At 42.8% G+C, this 19286-nt stretch overlaps 3 protein-coding genes and 1 long non-coding RNA gene across 5 annotated transcripts; 1 reads left to right on the top strand and 3 right to left on the bottom strand.

Moving 5' to 3' along the window:
- Positions 1 to 141: 141 nt before the first annotated feature.
- LOC104419384 (zinc finger RNA-binding protein) lies at positions 142 to 2969 on the bottom strand. The gene is made up of 2 exons (XM_010031020.3): positions 2508 to 2969; positions 142 to 996 (listed from the first exon to the last, which is right to left on the bottom strand). The coding sequence occupies exons 1-2, from the start codon at positions 2874 to 2876 to the stop codon at positions 463 to 465; spliced, it is 903 nt and encodes a 300-aa protein (XP_010029322.2). The 5' UTR covers positions 2877 to 2969; the 3' UTR covers positions 142 to 462.
- A 4742-nt stretch (positions 2970 to 7711) lies between these two features.
- Positions 7712 to 11481, bottom strand: LOC104419382. 2 transcript variants are annotated; one of them, XR_005546364.1, is made up of 3 exons: positions 11279 to 11481; positions 8708 to 9068; positions 7712 to 8620 (listed from the first exon to the last, which is right to left on the bottom strand). It is a non-coding gene; the product is annotated as an uncharacterized LOC104419382 (long non-coding RNA). The 2 variants fall into 2 exon arrangements; XR_005546365.1 differs by having other exon boundaries at positions 7712 to 8591.
- A 993-nt stretch (positions 11482 to 12474) lies between these two features.
- LOC104419381 lies at positions 12475 to 15575 on the top strand. The gene is given in 10 exon segments (XM_010031018.3): positions 12475 to 12895; positions 12898 to 13651; positions 13757 to 13802; positions 13905 to 14000; positions 14097 to 14157; positions 14160 to 14215; positions 14472 to 14570; positions 14672 to 14731; positions 14819 to 14913; positions 15271 to 15575. Coding segments are annotated over 10 exon segments (1635 nt in total). The 5' UTR covers positions 12475 to 12666; the 3' UTR covers positions 15410 to 15575.
- Positions 15576 to 16780: 1205 nt separating this feature from the next.
- Positions 16781 to 18805, bottom strand: LOC104419380 (pentatricopeptide repeat-containing protein At5g15300). Its single transcript, XM_010031017.3, has one exon. It carries the CDS (start codon positions 18437 to 18439, stop codon positions 16982 to 16984), a length of 1458 nt encoding a protein of 485 aa, XP_010029319.2. The 5' UTR covers positions 18440 to 18805; the 3' UTR covers positions 16781 to 16981.
- Between the last annotated feature and the right edge of the window lie 481 nt (positions 18806 to 19286).

The following is a 19286-nucleotide window of genomic DNA, read 5'->3' as shown; positions in this document are numbered from 1 at the left end:
ACCACTGAGCTGTTTTACCTTACTGGGCGATGGTAAAAAAGATACGATCTCGATTGACCCGCACTCCGAATTTAAGGGACTTCACGGGAAGTAAATTCTATGGATACGAAAACAAGATAAGATACGGATGAATGTGAATGCAACATTTAACAACGTCATGCATTTAATCTGATACGATACTTGATCCGGACATGCCTATTTTGTCGTTACTATTATAAAGATTGCGCTTCCAAGTGAGACTAAGCCGGTGGGTTCCAGCGTGCATATATACATTCCACACACAATCGCCAGTCACGGGATTGACTAGACCCTCCGAAGCACATCGTTCAATCGTAAATCCCCTGGTCAGTCAATTCAAAGATGACTCAGCTACCAAAAAGAAGGCTCACCCACCATCTTTCTGTACATAAACCACGGGATCGGTAACTTGGAATCACAAAAAGCGAAAAGGGAGAGATGCGCTCATGATCCGGCTGCCTGTTTCTTCAGCATGGCAGCATGCTTCTGCCCGGTTAGATGGTGCATAAATACCGTGGCGCTGTTGCACACCACGTTACATATGGTGCAAGTCCTAACTGCATTTGCTGCCGCCCCACCCTGGACGACCCTCCTCCTCTTAGTCTCCAGGTCCTCCACAGCCTCAGATGCTGCCTTCTTTTTAACGTTTTGCTCGGTAACCCCGCTGTGCTGATCGGGGTTCTCAGGCAGCCCAGTTTGTGCATTTCGTGACCTATCTGAAGAGGTGGGAACTGAGTCAGTCGCTTCTTTTAGCTTCTCAAGATTCTTCATGTGCTTCTTTCCCAATTTGTGCTGATCAAGCATGCCTTTGCTGTTACAGTAGACATTGCAAACTCCACAGTAAGTAGATTGGACAAGCTTTGTTTTCTTCTTCCATGCACCAATTTTGGGAGGCTTAACTTTGGGATTACTCCAGAAGGCAGGGTTGAGATTTACAGCAGCCAATTGTGCCGTCCTATCTATAGGTACTGCAAGTTGCTTCACGAAACATTGGACATGTTACCAATTCAAGAGTTTCTTATGCACAGGAAAAAACAAAAAAGGGAATGTAATGGCATGATGAAGTATGAGAGTGCTTTACACTCACCCATGCAATTTAAGCAAATATCCACATTACCAATCATACAAAAATCATCAAAAGACTGTTTTCAAGGGATAAAAAGCAAAGCATAAACTGGTCTTCATGCCCCAACCCCACATGCACCCTCCCTCTGAAAAAAAAAAAAAAAAAAAAGCCACCAAGCTGCACCACAGAACACATGAAATAGAGAAAGAAAAAGGCAAAGGCAGCACAACAAGATCGACTTGTCCTTCGGTCATGGCCAATGGAGAGACAAAAAATTATTTTTTATGCCCCAACCTTACATACCACTGCCATATTTTATAATTCAGAAAGCTTTGAAATCCTAGCTTCAATAGATATGAAGCTAACTGACTCCTTTGCGATTTGATAAACTCATAATAGAAGAAAAACTAACACAAGAACAAAATGAAGGACATACCACCACAATGGCACAAACCACTGCCTAGAGTTCCTTTAAAAAGTGCAAAAGAAACTCGAGTGCTTTCTTAGATCAAACAAATGGGAGAACTAATATGTCAAATGATGAATAATCAGCAAAAGAATTGGTAATGCAGATAACAATGAACTGGGTTATTGCTACATTAATATGTAAAGCATGTATGCAAGCAGGATAGAACTCGAGATCATGGTCCCCCATAGTCATATCCACTCACGCAACGCCAGTGCAAGAATTCACTACCACAACCAGTCTAATCCAATGACACGAGCAAATTTATGGGAAATGCCACAATGATTTTTACCTACCACACCAGCTGCTGTAGCATTACAAACGTCCTTCCACTAAAATGGGTAGAAACGCCTGTCAATGGTGACCCTCCATAGCGTCTATATAAGCTGCAGCTATGTTCAATTCTATTTATTCCTCTATCCGCAGTGTACATTAAATACCACAATGCTTATTAGAAAATATTTCTCTCCCATTTTCTGTTCAAGTTTGTCCGAAGCCAAGAACTTATCTAGCATTACTGGAAAGCGAAAACATCAGCTAGGATCAACCCTTTGCAATCAGTTACATCATAAATCAAACAATGTGGTGAAAATGCTTCTACACAAGAAGTTTGATGTAACTGAATTATCATCATACTCTGGAAAATAAAATAAAAAAATGAGCACCTAATTCAATTAATTCCCTCAGATCCCACCATTGATAGAATAAGGGATCATTGGATTTCCAGCGGAAATAAGATTTTACTTCACAAGCAGATCAATTCCGTCTCTCTGTATCAATTCACTTCAATGTTCAATCAGCAAACGCAGCATGAACGACGGGACTAATTCAATTAATCATCAATTACTTTTTACAGCATCAATCAACATCAATAGCCCCAAAAACACCAGAAAACCATAATAAAAATAATAATAAAAAAATAAAAATAATAAAAAAATCGAAAAACACAACACTCACAACTCCTCCATATGTAGCTGGGTCCACTCCGTATTGCTGATTCCCCAGATACGCCGCACAGCTGGGGCTCACGCCAGCATGATGGGCCGGATAAGAGCTCAAGGAGCTCAACGTGGCCGCGCCACCGGGCAGGGTGGCGGCGGCGACGGCGCCGGGGCCGGCGTCGGCGGCGTACAAGGGATCGTGCCGCTGAGGTTGGGGAAGGGCGGAGAAGGCGAAGCTGGGGTCGAAGAGATGGCGGGTGTGAAGAGATGGGTTCGATGACGACGACGAGAGGAGCGCATCGCTCCGGTCTGCGGCTCGTGGGTACGGCGGCGGACCTGAGCTCTGCTGGAATCGAGCGAAGCTGGTGCTGTGATAATAATCCATGGAAAGCTCGCTTGCTGCTACGCCATTTTCAGTTAATCTTTCTGCGGGAAGAGCTCGTTCCCAAGAAAACCTGAAAATTAAGAAAAGTCATCTTTGATTCTTTGAGGAGAAAGTGCAAAAGAGGTAATTTACATCATGCCCCCTGGATTACTGGGGTTTTTGGTAATTTGCCCCCTTTAATATCAATTTTCACGATTGCCCCTCGGAAAGGGCCAAATCCGTTTCGCTTTACCCCGCCCGACATCGACTCCCAGGCCAAGTTCTCCCCAGAAAGTCGGTCCCGTGCTCTCGCATGACCAGGTGGTTCTCACCTTGAAGGGCAAAAACAGGAGTCTAAAGAAAGAATTAGAACGGTTAGTTAAATGTGAGATGGACTATACTAGTGAACTTAAAGAACGTTGGAACGAATTTGGACCTTCTAAAAAGGTAGATCTGGTAAGACTTGCGTGAACTAGACAAGGCAAAGTTTTTGCATTGCTTCAACAAGGCTTACTGAAATTTTTTTCTCCTCAATACATTTCAAATTTAAAAAAAAGAAAAAAAAGATAAGAAGAGCATAAAGGAGATGATTTAACAATTGGGGCTTATTCTCATGTGTTTTAATGAGGGAATAGTTCTTCATTTCGAGTTAATAAAGGGTCGACGTGATCCGATATAGACGAATCCCAAAAAAGCTACTCGCGAGACTTTGTGATGAACCCATGAGAAAAAGTTTCGACCACAAAATTATTGGCATTAATTTCTTATTTGATAGAAGCTACCCTCTAGGATTTTCACCTCGACTTGATTGTTTCCATGCTCTATCTATTCTACTGTCCCATAGCCAAAAGTTTGACATTGTCTTTCAAATTGCTCTAACGCTAGTAATAGTCAGCGCCTTGGCCGGCAGAAGGGAAAGGACAAAAGTACAACAAAGAACAGGGAGCCAATAGCTGCGAAGGAGTCTAAAGAAAGAAGTAGAGCGGTTATTTAAATTAGATGTTAGATAGACTGCACTAGTAAACTTAAAGAACGATTCGAATGAATTTGAACCTTATAATAGGTAGATGTGGAAAGTCTTGCGCAGACTTTGAGTGAATTAGGCAAGGCAAACATTTTGCGTTTGGTATGGCTTGCCAACAAATTTTTCTCCTCAATACATAATCAAAAGAAGACAAGAAGAACGAAAAGGAAAAGATCTAACAATTGGGACTTATTCTCACGTGTTTTGATGAGAGAATAATTTCTGATTTCGAGTTAATAAATGGTTGGAATAATTCTTCATTTTGAGTTAATAAATGGTTGACGTGATCGCTTTGTTCGGTACACGCGAATTCCAAGACAACTAGCACGAGACTTTGTGATAGGCCCACGAGGAAAAGTTTCGACCACGAAATTATTGCCATTAATTTCTTAGCATGCTCGATCTATTCTACTTTCCCATAGCCAAAAGTTTAACACTTTTCTTTCAAATTGCTCTCTTGATGGGTTCAGCTGAGGGTGGTAATATGGTCAGTGCCCTGGTGAACCTTGGCAAGCAGAAAGGAAAAGGACAAAAGTACAAAAAGGAACAAAGAGCCAACTGCTGCAAAGGAGCCATCTTCCCTTCGAGAGAACATCTGTGTACATGAGAGCATGAAGCAGCCATAAAAAAGGATAATAAAAATAAGATTTTTTTTTTCACCAGATCAAGGGAATGAATCAGGAGCAGGACAAGGCACGAGCAATATAGGAAACAAAAAGTTGGCTCACTGTACAGTATTATTGAAAACTCATTTATTAAAACCCCAGGATGGCATCTGCACTGTGCTCATACCTTCTTCAACTGTTGCTCAATAGAGCTCTAAAAACAAATATGCAGTCTGCTTTTATCTACACAACAGGACCCACCAGAGGCCCATGCTCCTGCTCTCTCACTAGACATCTCTTGAGCAGATGATGGCCGCCATCATCTTCCCCTTCTTGAAGCTCGAATGGCACGTTGAGATCAATCAGCCCGGTCAAGCCAGCTGAAATCTCCAGCTTCTCAGGAATGTCCTGTTTGGGTTTGGCTGCATAGCATCCCACCTGCACCTCCACACCGTGAGCGCTCTTGTGACCATCAGCCAAGGCCTTTCCCGATGCCAACCCTTTACCACGACCGGCCTTGCATATCTCCACATCCTTAAGTAATGCAGAGCAGAAGCTTCCCCTCTTGCCGGGATGTGCGCAATGGCCGCCGAGTGCCTGGTGAGATGGGAATGCCCTGCTGCAAGTCCTGCACTTGTATTCCTTCTTCCTTGTGGAATCAGCAGGTTTCTCAGAACCGGCGGTGAACGTCATCATCTCGCAGGAGTGTTCTCTCATGTCGGGATGACCTAACTTGACCACCTCTCTTGTTTCGGTCACTGTTACTGTTCCATTGAGCTTGTGACTCAGAGCACCATCAAATCCCTTCTCAAATTCACCACCACCATACACAGAACCGAATACGTCCCCCTTTTCAGTGACCTTCTCGAATTCTACTCCTCCGAGAAGCATCTCGATGTGAACTTCATTATCTGCAGGCCCAAGATCAGCGCGATCATATCTGCACAGCAGCTTCGTGCTCTCCGAGAAACCAGGAACGATCGCCTCTGTTCTCACCTTCTTGAGCTTGGGTCCCCCACGCTCGCCGCGTTCTACGTCTTTCCTCTCCATCCGATACACCACAGCTCCCATAGAGAGGATCAAAAGAGAAGCCGCCGCCTCTTTCTCGTCTGGCCGCCAAATCTCGCTGGTCGTCACGCACGAGGGTTGTGGCGTATCCGCGTCCCTCCCATTAAAGACCCTCGGTTTCTTGGACTGAAACCTCGAATGGGCACAAGCAGAGCCCAACGGCTCAAACGCCTTGCGGCATTCTTGAGGAAGAACCCCAAAAGCATCCCTTCCTCTTTCGCTTCTCGGGTGGAGTCTCATGTGGCCGAACAGCGCGCGAGGCGACCGAAACCCTCTCCCGCAGACCCAGCACACATTCTCGAGACTCCGAGCAAACACCGTCTCCTGGCCGCGGAGGAGCGGCCTCTGGTTCTTGGCCGGTTTGGAGGCCGCCAAGGCTCGATGGCTCCTGACGTGGCCTCCCAGGACTCTTCCGCTGGCGAAACTCTTCCCGCAGAGCTTGCACGGGTACCTCCTCTGTCGACCCTCTTCCGTCATCTCGACGCAGAGATCAAGCCCAAAACTGAAGCAACCAAACGGAGGAGGAAGAAAACGGGAAAAAGAACCCCTAAGCTCAAAAGGGTCCGAATCTTTTTCCAAGAAGAGCGAGAGGCAGAGAGGGGATCAATCGCTGAAGCAAGGAAAAAGGAGGAACCGACGAAAAGGGGGCGTAAAAGCAGAGCAACCAGAGAAAATCCAAGAGAGAAAAGGGCGCTTCTTAGCTCAAGAAACCAATCGAGAAGGAGATTCTCTGCATTGCTTCTTTCTGGGCTTCGAAGGGTCACATACAGAATTACAGAGGAATTGGAACCGGAAGAGCCCAAGAAGGAGAACCCTGCGCCCAACCACGGAGATGGGTTCGTGCTCTTTTTCTGTCGCTGGTTTGGCTTGGGGATCGGCAGAGGAGTGATGATGTGTGCGGAAGTGAGCTTTCGGAGAGAGAGAGAGAGAGAGAGAGAGAGAGAGATTTTGCAGTTTTGGTTCTGATCCGGGGATTGAGATTTGAACGAGAGTGGATACGGTATAAATCCCTTTTCGCTGCTGGCGCTGGGCGGCCGCGTTGGGCAGGGGAGGGAGGAGCCAGGAGGAGGGGACACTGCACTTGCATGGAAAGCAACTAGGAATTAGGCGTGCGCGCTGGGATAAACACGCAAACGCCTTCCTTCCTCCTTCCTTCTCTCTCTCTCTCTCTCTCTCTCCCCCTTTTGGTACGGAGTTCCTTTTGGACTACCCAGACTCCCTTTTTTTTGCTTTTGTATTTTTTTTTTATCCAAAGGTGTTCGAGGGTCGAAACAATCGTTGGCGAAAATATACTACATTTGGGAAAAAAATTATGCAACTTTTATCCTACTTTTCCTCGTTTTAACAATTGATGTTTGGTACACACAATTGTTTTTTAGCTTTTTCTTAGAAGTCATTTTTATTGTAATTGATATATGACTAACATGAGACCACGATTTGATCACAAGAAAATTTTATTAGAAGGTTTTTGAAGGTGACATAATACGACATTACTTAGTTTGAAACCGATATGTTATCACACATTTTTTTTTTAAAAAAATTTCTTGTAATCATGTTGAGATATAAAGGATGATGTGATATGATAAGATGATCCAAATTGTCGCTCTCAATATGGCTAGTGAATTTGTTAGGACTTTGTCATGATCTATATCTTCAATTTGAAACTTTAGCCTAATCTATCTCATGGGTTATAGCCAAAAGCTTAAGACTATTTTTAAAAAAATCGCTTTTGGCTTTAAATTTGAAAAGGATTATGTGAATTTTACAAGATATTAGACATTGCAAATTTTTTTTCGTTTTCATTTCGATCTCGGCATTCCCGAAATTATTCACAACTATTTTTCTAAGAAAAAAATATTATTTCATATCCGACGAGTGCTATTATGATGTGTGTGAGAGAGAGAGAGAGAGAGAGCAAATGGACACAATCTCGTTAGATCAGTAAGTAGCTTCCATCACCTCTGCTCCGAATGAAGTTTAGTGGGAAACTTGTAGTCATTCACCAACCCTAAAATGTCAGATTAAATATTTGCTAGCACAGGAAAAAGTGGGTTTTTCTCCATTGTTGGGCATGATTCTTGCAATCCCACGTCAAAAAATTAAAAGAAAAAGATGAATACATGATGATCAAAAGAAGTAAGCAATCACCACTAGTCAAGTAAACATCAAATCTCAGTAAACATAAACATTAACCTTATCTTGGCAAAGTTTGATTTACCTTGTAAACCTTATCCAAAAACCAAAACCTTGCAATGTAAACAAACCATCTTAGCAACACCACCAGAACCAAATGTACACAGGGTGCTCATTTCAAAAGTGCCCCCTCGCATGGGCCAATAAGAGAGTACAGATGTTATTGACAAGTAATGGCTATAAATATGATCCAACATTGGCCAGCAAAACCTACATTCCTTCAGCTCCGTTTGTCATGTAACTACAATAGTGCGATAATCCATGATCTTCGTCAGCAATTCCAAGCACCAAGCGAAGAGAGCGTAAAAAATTGTGCTGGTTGCTGTTGGATTGCCAGCAAGAATATAAGTATCCACCAGAAAATTTGGGTGCACTCCTATCAGTTTGAGCTTGCTGTATATCTCCTCTTCGGTAGCCACTCTTAAAATTTCCAAGAAACTTTTCAGCTATCACATTCACCTTTTCTAGGGCGTCTGTGACTCTTTCCATTCCTGTGCAAAAGGCCTCTCAAATACGTCCAGCTCCATGGCCTTCTGCTTTGAGAAACCAGAAAATGCCCCCTCATGAGGATTATTAGTAGTCACATAACGGGAGTGAAGCCATTCTGATTGCCTCCAGCAAAGAGCATCGCAATCCTCCAATTAAATTTCATCGGGGGCCATGAGATTATTATCCTGGGACTGTGAGTCATTTGAATCAAGTTGTGGGGAAGCCTCTCCTCTACAAACTCTCTCTCTCTAGTTTTTCAGCATGCTCACCCATCACGCTATCCTGTGCATGAAGTACATAAAGTTGGTCGTAACTTTGAATAGGCTATCACCTCCACCTTCTTGTTTTGGGTCTCTCCTGAAATACACGCAGTTGTCATATTCTTGCTGGGCGCATTAATAAACATGAGAAGTCAAAAAAAAAAAAAAAAAAATCCAAGAACGAAGCAACGATTGAAAAGATTGAGAACTTACAATAAGTAACTTCTCCCAAGCTTTGTCCAGAGCATCAAACATCTTCATGTTGGCATTCCAAGTACAGTAGCTCCAACCATGAAATGTATTACTAAACTCGGCAAAATACTTCTTCAATGTCTTAGTTCTATTCTTTAAATTAGATTTCTGAATAAATGGGCCAAAGGAGCTCTGCAAGGTTTTCACGGTATTATGGTAAGCTCACTGCGAAACATGCCATCACGACGATTGCCTTTTCTTTGTTCCTCTAACAATCCATCTATCAACACATTGTCCATTTCGCTTGTCCAAACCACATTATCTCTTGCTGTGCCATGGCCCTCCTTTTTCAGAGTCCTATTCATACTCGACGACTTCAAACCTGCATGATAATTTTCATTAATAATGTTCAACAAAAGTAACTAAGAGAATGCAACTAACCATTGTAGAAGAGTTCCTACATTCAGTTGGCAATGAAATTAAAAATAAAATTTTGGACTCAAAAGTAAGAGTCATAACCAGGCATACCATTGTCAAAGCAAATGTTGAGATAGGAATTTGAAGCAGTTGTTGTCAAACACATTTCAAAACAAAATAACACAAAATAAAATGTGCAAAACGAGAAGAAATTTCAAGTTTCATCCGCTATTTGTGCAAATATATGCCAAAATATCTAAACATCTTTGGCTCACAATTAACTCCAGCAATGAAACGCTCCTTAAAGACTACGTAAAAAAATGCAGGAAGCAGCTGGTCAGAACAATCTCGCTCTTTGTTTGTCACTAGTGATAATCAGAAATCTTGTTCTTCATCACAGTGACCACATTAATTGCTTTGTCAATCATATCATAAAGAGCTAAAATGTAAAGAGGAAGGCTCTAGCAATTTGAGTAGCCTAAACTGTAACTTATAGCAAAAGTGTGTATATGAAGCAAGTAAATTATTGAAAGGTGAACTACAACCATCAAGGTAAAAGTTTCGATAGACCAAAAAAGCTCTTAATCAACATAAAGCATAGGCCATTGATGACTGGAAAATGAGTGCGCCTCCCTTAGCATTAGTAATAATTAATTGTAAATAACCATCAAAACAAGATTATTAGCTAGCCAATCTTTTGTGCCATAGTTAGATGAATTTGCCTCAACATTGCCCTTATACAATTCAAGTCATTTGCATGATCATGCAATAACCTACGCCATAACTTAGGTAAAAATGATCAACAAAAGGGAGTAACAAATATTTTTACTATTAACTTCAAAAGGATCCATTATAAAGCATTGAATATTATGAAAAAACAGAGATACTATTCCCCTTTTGCAATGAGCTATAAGCATATTTTAAATCATCATGTAAACACTGATTGCTGAGGTGACTTTGTATTGAACAAGAGGAAAGAAGACCACATATACCAGTATTTAGTGCCCTGGAATGGGGTAGAACTTATGCAAATTAATTTTCCTTTTCTGTTCGATCAATCTAGTAAAATTACAAAAATTTTCATATATGGTTTAGAAGCAGGTTCTTCAGGAAATCTTCTGCATAATAGGTAACTGTGCACAGAACATGGTGAAAATGCCGATAAACAAACACATCAAAGTGATGGACAGATGATACCATGAAATAGAAATTTTGACATATAATTTGCTAGAAGACTTGCTTTTCAACAATCATGTGTTCATGGTACTTAAAGAACATGGTGGTTCTTAAGTTTTCAGACATGATAGCCAATGCATGTAGAACCACGAACATCAGAATAAGTTCTTTCCCCTCGCTCTTGCACAGCTGCAGGCAGTAAAAGTCCAATATTTCTCACGGGCCTATCCATAAGGTATTTAAGCGTGCAATAGAAATTTAACCGCAGAGTGAATCATTAAAAGCATTACTTAAACCCAAAAACATTTGCACAAAAAATGACCCAACAAACCCTTCATAGTAAGAGATTTAGTCTTCACCAAACCAAATAAAGGGATCAGGTGTGAATATAGTTAATACAGTTTTAGCTTAGACTCATCTAAAGTACGAGTAATTTATGTGTGATTAAGGCTCATACAGAAAAGAGTTATATTCATTAGGTCTTCATATCAGGCATGTTCAATGAACTGATAATAAAAATCAGCTCTTCAAAGGAAAACCAAACATAAACTAGGTTGACTCCATTCCACCAAATCTACTGACCAAGGGTAACAAGTCTCAAAGTATTTCCAAAGAACTTAACTTTACTTAATTCATTCTCCATCAGAGATAATTAGCAACTCTGCCGCTTCAGTAGTGTCGGGGTTTAGGCCAATTTCCAATTTTTTACATCAGAAAACAAACGGGTACCATTTTTAACATTTGGGAATGGTGGGAATGGTCAGAGTAGCAGCTTCGCTTCATCCAGCTCTGAGCAAATTTCACTCTTTCTCTCAGCAAATCCTTCCTAGGGGCAAGTATCACCAGACCCACATTGTCACGCCAGTCGATCCTACAGCTAATTACAACAGCCATCGTCGGAATCTCGGTCGGGCATTCAGACATGCGTAGCTCGCGTCGACTGTCGACTGTAACGTCTTGCGACGCAATCGAGAAGGGGCAAAGATAGGAAAGACGAACCGCTTTACCCGGAGCGAGACGACGGAGCAGGAACGGTCGGTCGTCGGCCCTGCGAGTCGCCGATCGAAGTCCGCCGCGACCGGCCGAGTACAGCCACCGGAGCGAGTGCTGGACTGGCGCTGCGGAGCGGGTGGGGTTATACCCTCCGACGTCGTCAGTTCGGGTCGGACTGTACCCGCGGTCCTTCGGGTTGGAACTGGACTGAAATTGTGAAAATTTCGTTTTCCGCTCCGATTTTTTCCCCACGCCCCCCTCTTTTTTCCAATTTTAGTTTCTATTCGTTTTAATTTTTCTAATCAAGCCATTCTACCTATACAAAATTGTCTCATCAACTCCTTCAAATAGTGCCTTCAGCTTAAATCCTATTGATGAGATAATCGACAATGCCGAGAATGCTCTTCTGTAAAAAAATAAAATAAATCACATATTTCACTCACGATCTCTCTATTTTTTAATTATGAAATTGTTCTGATTTTGAAATTACTGTCCATGTTACGCTTTGGTGTCATTTGATGGCAATGTCTCCTTAATATTGTCGGATTTGATAGGGGACATAATTTAATTTGAAGCTCTGTGCAAATAAAAGGCTTTGAAAATTAAAAGTATAAGAACATGATTATAAAAGATATAAATAAAAAGTAGGATTTTTATTTCCTTTTTTAAATTTTATTCTAAAAAGTAACCTCCACTTTTAATTTTTTTCTCATTTTTCCCCACGGCAATCTCAACTTGTGCATTTTCTCCCTCAAAAATAAAAAGTGATTTGATATAAAGTGAAAAATAGCACTATTTTTTCTGGTCCATGTGAATACGATTTTTTTTTCGATTAAAAAGACAGATGCTTCTTTAATTTGATCAGAAAGTAATCTCAATATTTAGATAATTCGTCGCCTGTGAACTATGTAAATAAAAAAAAATAAAAAATCAAACGTGCGAATTCTTGTATATTTGGGGCCAAAGAAAAAAAATGATGAAATTAGCTCAGGAAAAAAGAAAAAAAAAGATTCGGCTAATTATATTAAAATTAAACCGAAGATCCCGATCTCCCCCACAATCAACGGCTGGAAACCCCACAGCGATTCGAACCGATCATCCAACGCCCCAAAAGAGAAGGCGCAGCTCCCCTCCAAGGAAAAAAACAGAACTAGCCGTTACAAAGAGAGCGTCTCCCCCAGAGAGAGAGAGAAACCTCTTCAACGTTCCATTTTCTTTCCCGTTTCTCTTCTCCTCCTTCCCTTCACCCTCGCCCTTCTCATTAACTCCCTGCATCATCAATCCACCAAATCCCTCATCTCTCTCTCTCTCCCTCTCTCTCTCTCTGAAAATCCCTAAAAGTCGAATTCGATCTCGCCGACCCCTCCTTCCCTCCTCTTCGTTCATCGTCGACGATGGTGGATTCAGTCCATAAAAGCTCTTCATCGTCCGCGACGACGCCGGCGAAGGAATCGAGGGCGTCGGCCAGGTCGAGGAATCATCAGCAGGAGGCCGCGAAGCTCTCCGAGAACGTGAACCCCAACCTCTCGCAGCACGCCAGCCCTGGCCCCCACAGAGCCGCCGGTTCCCCGGCCAAGTCCGCCGCCAAGTCGCAGAAGTCGGCCTCCAAGAACCCTAATCCGGCGGGCAATTGCTCCCCGGGAACAGGATCCGGGACCGGAAGTTCGTCGTGGCGAGGAGGAACGCGAGGAGAGGGGAGGCCGGCGGCGGGGGGCCGAGGGGGGCGGCGGCGGCGGCAGGGGGGGCGTGCAAGTGCAAGGAGAAGGCCGGTGGAAATCCGAAGAAGTGTCTCTGCCTGGCTTACGAGAGCTTGAGGGCTTCGCAGGAGGAGTTTTTCAAGAGCAAGAATGGCGAGGGTGGCGAGTCGGCTGAACTCGTAGGGGAAGAGATAGAGAATCGGTTGATGATTCATGATCTGGGGAATGAAGAGGGGTTTCCGGGGAAAACGGAGGAGGATGGGTCGTCTCCTCTCGAGGATCCCGAGTTTTGCGAGCTGGGTGAGATTGATGCTGCTTTGATAAAGGGCGGGGTTTCCGCAGTCAAGAGGAGGAGGGACAAGTTGTTGGAAGAGGCGAGGAAGAGTGTGCCTAAGACTGGGTGCGGGAAAGTGATGCATCTGGTTAAGGCATTTGAGAACCTCTTGAAGATACCGACCCCGAAGGAGACGACGGATTCGAAGGACGAGAAAGAGGCAGCCGAAGATCAGAGCAGGAAGAAGGTGATGAGCTGGGCGTTGCCGGGACTGCCGCCTCCCAAGGCTCCAGAAACAGAGGAGGAGTCTTCTTCCTTCTCTCTGTCGGAATTGCAATTGACGGCCGAGAATCTAGGCCTTGATTCGCGGGCCTCCCTTTCTTCTTCGTGGGACAGCAGCCAAGGAAGGTTTGTTAAACACTAGTGAAGTTGTGCTTTTTATGAATTGAGGATGTCTAATCTACTGTGTAGTTTTCTCTGCTGATTGGGTTTTATTTGCCTTTGAACTTCTAGCGTTTCAAGCAGAAATTCTAATGGGGGTCGGAGAAGCCGTAGAAACGTAAGAATTTCTTCTGCTGTGACTTTTTTAGTTGGGAATGTTGCTGGAAACTCTCCTTAATAGGCAAAGATTCGATCTTGTGTTCATGTGTGTGATTTTCAGAGCCTCGAATCGTATGGGACATCATTAGGCGGAAGTAGATGGAAGAAGAATCAGCTGAGAGTCACCAGCCAAAAGCCTTTCAAGCTGAGAACTGAGGTAAGCAACAAGAAATTACCTATGATGTGCCGGACTTATCTAAAGGGGACGCCGCACTGACTGGCTGCGATTTGCTGTTGGTCATAAACTGTGCAGCAAAGGGGAAGGATGAAAGAGGAGGAGTTCATGAAGAAGATGCGAGAGCTTATGGTTGAGGAAGAAAACTGCGGATCCCGATTGCGCAAGGTCTGCCATGGACAACTGATGAACCTGAGGTGACTTTTCCTTAGAAAATCTGCGTTAACAGTTGTTTATTGCACATAGTACTATTGTGGGAATTGGGCTCCAAACATGCCTTCCTATAAGATAGAGGGAATTGTTCATTGGGTATTTTGTATGCAAATGGACTTTGAAAGCATAATTTGATATTTTATACTTTAATCCAGATCCATTTAGAACTTGTTATGCTCTGAGGCTTTCAAGCCCCAAGAACATTTCTTGGCTTCATTGGTTCACTGTTTGTTTTCTCAGTATCTCATCAAACCTCCTGTAAAGGAGATTACAAGGCCACTCGACCTGAAGCTCCATAGTGACATGCGGGCAGCAGAGCGAGCTGAGTTTGACCAACAGGTGCTCCTGCCTTAATGTTGAGACACTTTTCATGCCTTGGATATTTAATAATGCAAAACAAACATCAATCATGTTCCATACTCTCTTTCTGTGTTCTTCAGATAGCAGAAAAATTGAGCCTGATCGAGCAATACAAGATGGAGAGGGAGAGGCAGCAAAAGGTAGATAGCGGATGACAAGAATTAAGCCTTGGTTTTGCTTCTTTTCTCATTAACGAAAGCAGTCTCAACTCTGTTTTTCTCTCATAGTTGGCAGAAGAAGAAGAAATCAGAAGGCTGAGAAGAGAACTCGTGCCGAAGGCTCAACCCATGCCATATTTTGACAGGCCTTTCATCCCAAAGAGGTAAAGTTGTGCACCGAAGAATTGGTGAAGGTTCTTCATAGGTGTCCCAACTTTTCATCAAAAATTGAACACTAATCTGTCTAACGCTGTAAGTTGACTGAATTTAGCTTAGGACACTATTTAGTTCAAGTGGCTATCTTCTTGTGATTTCACATTGGTCGTCTCTACTGTTGAAAAAGGTCGTGTGAGACATTATTAGATGAGTTTGGTGACTTCTGCTATGAGATCTTTTGTTTCGGAAGGAAAGAATTCCTGTTAATCCTACTCAGATCAAACGGCTACTTTTTCTTTGAAGACAGCGTAGATTGTGACATCCGTCGACCCTCCTGTTGAACATATTCTCTTCCCTTGTGCCAGGTCGTCAAAAAACCCAACTGTCCCAAGAGAACCCAAGTTTCACATTCCTGAGCAGAAGAAGATCAAATGCTGTTTATCGTGGAACGACATGAGCCCCTACACGTACAATGAATGCGCCCATGAGGAAATGCAAAAGTGAACTGTAGATTTCTTTGCTCCGTTAGTTACCAATAATGTGGTTCAATATATTCTTTCTCGAAAATATGTAAATCAAGCAACAATAAGGTTGCAAGTTTTGATTGGACGCTCCATCTTTCCTCATCTCTCTGCTTTCACTGGTGAAATATGGCAACACAGAACTTGCAGACAATAGCAGCACATTTCCCTTGTCGAATAGACGACATTGGCATAACACAACAGAGGACAAGCATGTCTGATGTGCATATTCGTAGGCTTGATAAATAGGAAAAGTTACCCTATTCTGTCACCATCCCATGAAAACTTGTCCGTGTGTTTGGATTTGAAATTGTCCTAGTACCATTGCATCTAACCTTGGACACCTATTCCATCAAAATATTGTTGGAAACACTTCTCATTTCATAATTTTGAGCAATCCAAGTTACCCTCTGGTTCCTTGCTTTCAATAAGAGAGAACAACTTCAGGGACGCAATCGACTTTATGGAGGCCATTTTGAGTTTGAGCATCTTCAGAAGGAGGAGAATAAATTTGGACTTTCTCAATCTTCAAGTTCTTTATTTGCGTTTCGTGTTTAAGCCGGTATTTCCAATTAGATGCTTGCTAGATGTTGAGTTAAACTTTTTGGTAAAGAAAATGATGGAAAAAATCATAATGTCTGATAAGGATCATCACTAAATTGTCCTTTGGTAACACTCAATTTGAAATATAGTATTATAAATCATTTTTTGATGATGGGCTCCTTTATATATATATATATATATATATATATATATATATATATATATATATATATATTTAATAATAATTATTTTATCACTTCAGCATGTCTGAATAATTTGAAAATTTAAAATAATGAGCCTTAAATTTAGTTTTGCTTCCTTGTCGACTTGTAATTTTAGATATAAATGGTAACAATGATCTTTATAAATACGCTTAATCATAAAGTGACCACTAATTATGCCCGTTGCATTTATTTAAGATATATGAAAAATTGCTTAATTAGTTTAAAAATATATATTTTCCTTTATTTGCTAAAAGTTATTGTTTGAATTTTTAAAAGCTCATTTATTTGTAAAACGACGTGTCATTTTTCTAATAGTTCTCTCATATCATTTATTTGTCGAATTTGTAAAACTTTGCACCCATGTATTGATATTACTAATCTCATGGATTATGTGACATGCAGGTTTTTAACCCTAGGGAATGATGCAATGTACCTAGTGATGGTGTGAATGAAACTTTGTGTTCTAACACTATTTTTCAACACTTATGGCTCCCTGGTGCGGTTGTGATGACATGTTCATAAATTTGTGGATGGATTAAGTTGTTATGGCTTAAACTAATTCCATAATATGTGTGAACCCGTGATGATAATGTCAAAAGGAGCTAGCTACGATGGTCGCCTTTTCCTACCCTTTTTACTTATCAAAAGAAAGAAAAAAAAAATACAGTATATTCCATGAAAGTTTTGGCAAGATAATCCGACTTCGATTGATTACTAGTGAGGATGTTTCTTGTCTGCGACTAAAAATGAGCGACTTCATCCTCCCAACCAACTGTATCCTGGAGTCTTTAAAGCTCCATCGGCTGCCATAATTTGTTCCATCTCATTGGCTTCATCCATCCGACCGCAGCGATATAAATATCGCGAAGAAGAACATAATAACCTCCTTTCTGAGGATTCAATTCTAATAGCTTCCGCACCACCCTCTCGCCCATCTCGACGTCACGATAAATCCTGCATGCTGCCAGGAGAGACCCCCAAACAACATCATTGCTCGGCATAGGCATGCTCATGATCAAGTTATATGCTTCCTCTAACCTTCCGGCCCGGCCTAACATATCTACCATGCATCCATAGTGCTCGATACCCGCTTCGATGCCGTATTCCCTCTGCATACGCCCAAATAGTCTGTACCCTTCATCGACCAGTCCTTTGTGCACATAGGCAACAAAAAGGGCCAGGAATGTCGCCTTGTCAGGCTGCATGTTGGACTGAACCATGCGTTGGAACAAGTCCAAGGCATCTTCTGCATCACCGTGGTTTGCACACGCCAAGATCATGCAGTTCCATGTGATCAAACTTCTCCGCCTCATGCCATTGAACACCTGCCATGCCTGTTCCATGCATCCGCATTGTGCGTACATGTGAATCAACGCGTTGCTAAGCGAAACCATCCACCCAAACCCGTTCTCCTCAATGTAGCGGTGGATCTCTAACCCTGTCTCGCCATCCTTCAAGTTCGAACAAGCGGAGATCACGCTCACCATAGTGACCTCATCTGGCCACACTCCTGCTTCCCTCATGTCAAAGAACAATTCCAGGGCCTCCCTCGGACGGCTTGCCTGCGAATATCCTGAAATCAAGGCAGTCCAAGAAACCACGTCTCTCTCGGGCATCATGTCGAACACCTCCCTCGCAAGTTCCAGCTCCCCAGCTCTCACGTGAGCAACCACCAGGCCGGACCAGGTAACAACATCGGCCGCCCGGGTCTCGTCGAACACCCTGCGAGCACCTGCGGGCATACCTCTCATCGCGTACATGTGGATCAAAGCATTCTTGACGAACAGATACCCAGAGAACCCAAGCCTCACCACAAGCCCATGTACATCATCGCTCCTCCCTTTCATTCTAGACCGCGCTTTCAGCAGGAATGTGAAGGAATGCCCATCTGGGTCGACCCCGTTCCGCCTCATCTGGTTGAACAGGTCGACGGAGACGCAAGGCCGCGAGCTACTGGAGTACCCGCGAATGAGGAGGTTGTGGAAGAACGCGTTCGGGCGAGGAATTTGGTCGAACAGGCGGTGCGCGTACAGCAGGTCCCCGGACGGCGACACCGCGGCGAAGCGGAAGATCTTCGCGAGCACCAAGGGGTGGTCGTGGAGGTGGGAGCGAAGGGCGCGGGCGTGGATCTGCGTGAGGCCCCGCATGGAGAGGCAGGTGTCGGCGAGGGAAGCCAGAGCGGACGCGAGGCCGAGTGGTGCTTGGGCTCCGCATTGCTGCCGCGCCTGAATCATGGGTAATCGCATATGCCGAGGTTGGCGCCAAGGGTCGTCCCGTTCTTCATGCGAAGCGTCTTCATTGATCCTCTCGATCCTCTTCGGAAGCGCAGCACGGGCAGGACATGACCTCGGGAAGAACCCCAGGAAGACACGTCCTATGTTACAAAATTTTCAGGTCATGTACAGTTAGTGACTTGCTTGTAAAATGGCGTCGTGTTATGCCGATTAAGGAACAGGCAATCATCTGGAAATTAGCAAAAACAGAGATGCTCGATTGGTTATTGCAGCCACCAAATAAAATAGAATGATCAATGTACGCATATGAAAGCGACAGACATCATTGTTGATCCATGATCATAGTCTGATCGCATGCGAGATCAATGGAAATATAATTACTCCGTTTAAATCTGCATAAAGCATATGCAATATGAAATGATGGGAACTATAGAAGCATGTGACGATGCTTCAAACGAGGTGTTTTTGAGTCTGAAAAAGGGGCTTTCTCCACTAAAAGAATAACTTGAGACACTAGAATCATAATCCAAAACTTGTCCAGAAAACAACTTATTACATTTTTGCCAATTCAATTCTATTTTTTTTTTTAATTTTGTTAATTGAGTCCTAATTCTCTTCGCATTTTGCCAATTAAATCCATCTGGTCAATTTTGTTGGAAATTACAAACGTGAAAGTTGATTGTCCAATATTTAGTACTCAAATAAGAAAATTGAAATGTTTAAGACTAAGTTAGCAAAATTATAACAAATTTAGGATTTTTTTGGACAATTTTCCTGTGTTCATACTGTTATGAACTTCTTTAGATCTGATATTGTAGTCAGCCCCGTGATTACGGGATAGGGAGACTCCCGGAGTAAC

Source organism: Eucalyptus grandis, chromosome 9 (assembly GCF_016545825.1).
Source record: "Eucalyptus grandis isolate ANBG69807.140 chromosome 9, ASM1654582v1, whole genome shotgun sequence".
Classification (NCBI taxonomy): Eukaryota; Viridiplantae; Streptophyta; class Magnoliopsida; order Myrtales; family Myrtaceae; genus Eucalyptus; species Eucalyptus grandis.
Note: the sequence above shows the minus strand (reverse complement) of the source record. Positions and strands in the feature narration are given on the sequence as shown.

Bases quoted from the DNA above. Each gene is read 5' to 3' on its own strand.
- LOC104419384 (XM_010031020.3), bottom strand. From the start codon at position 2,876: ATGGATTATTATCACAGCACCAGCTTCGCTCGATTCCAGCAGAGCTCA. The intron at 997-2,507 runs GTGAGTGTTGTG...TGTTTCGTGAAG, and splicing joins CAGCTACATATGGAGGAGTT to CAACTTGCAGTACCTATAGA.
- LOC104419380 (XM_010031017.3), bottom strand. From the start codon at position 18,439: ATGCGATTACCCATGATTCAGGCGCGGCAGCAATGCGGAGCCCAAGCA.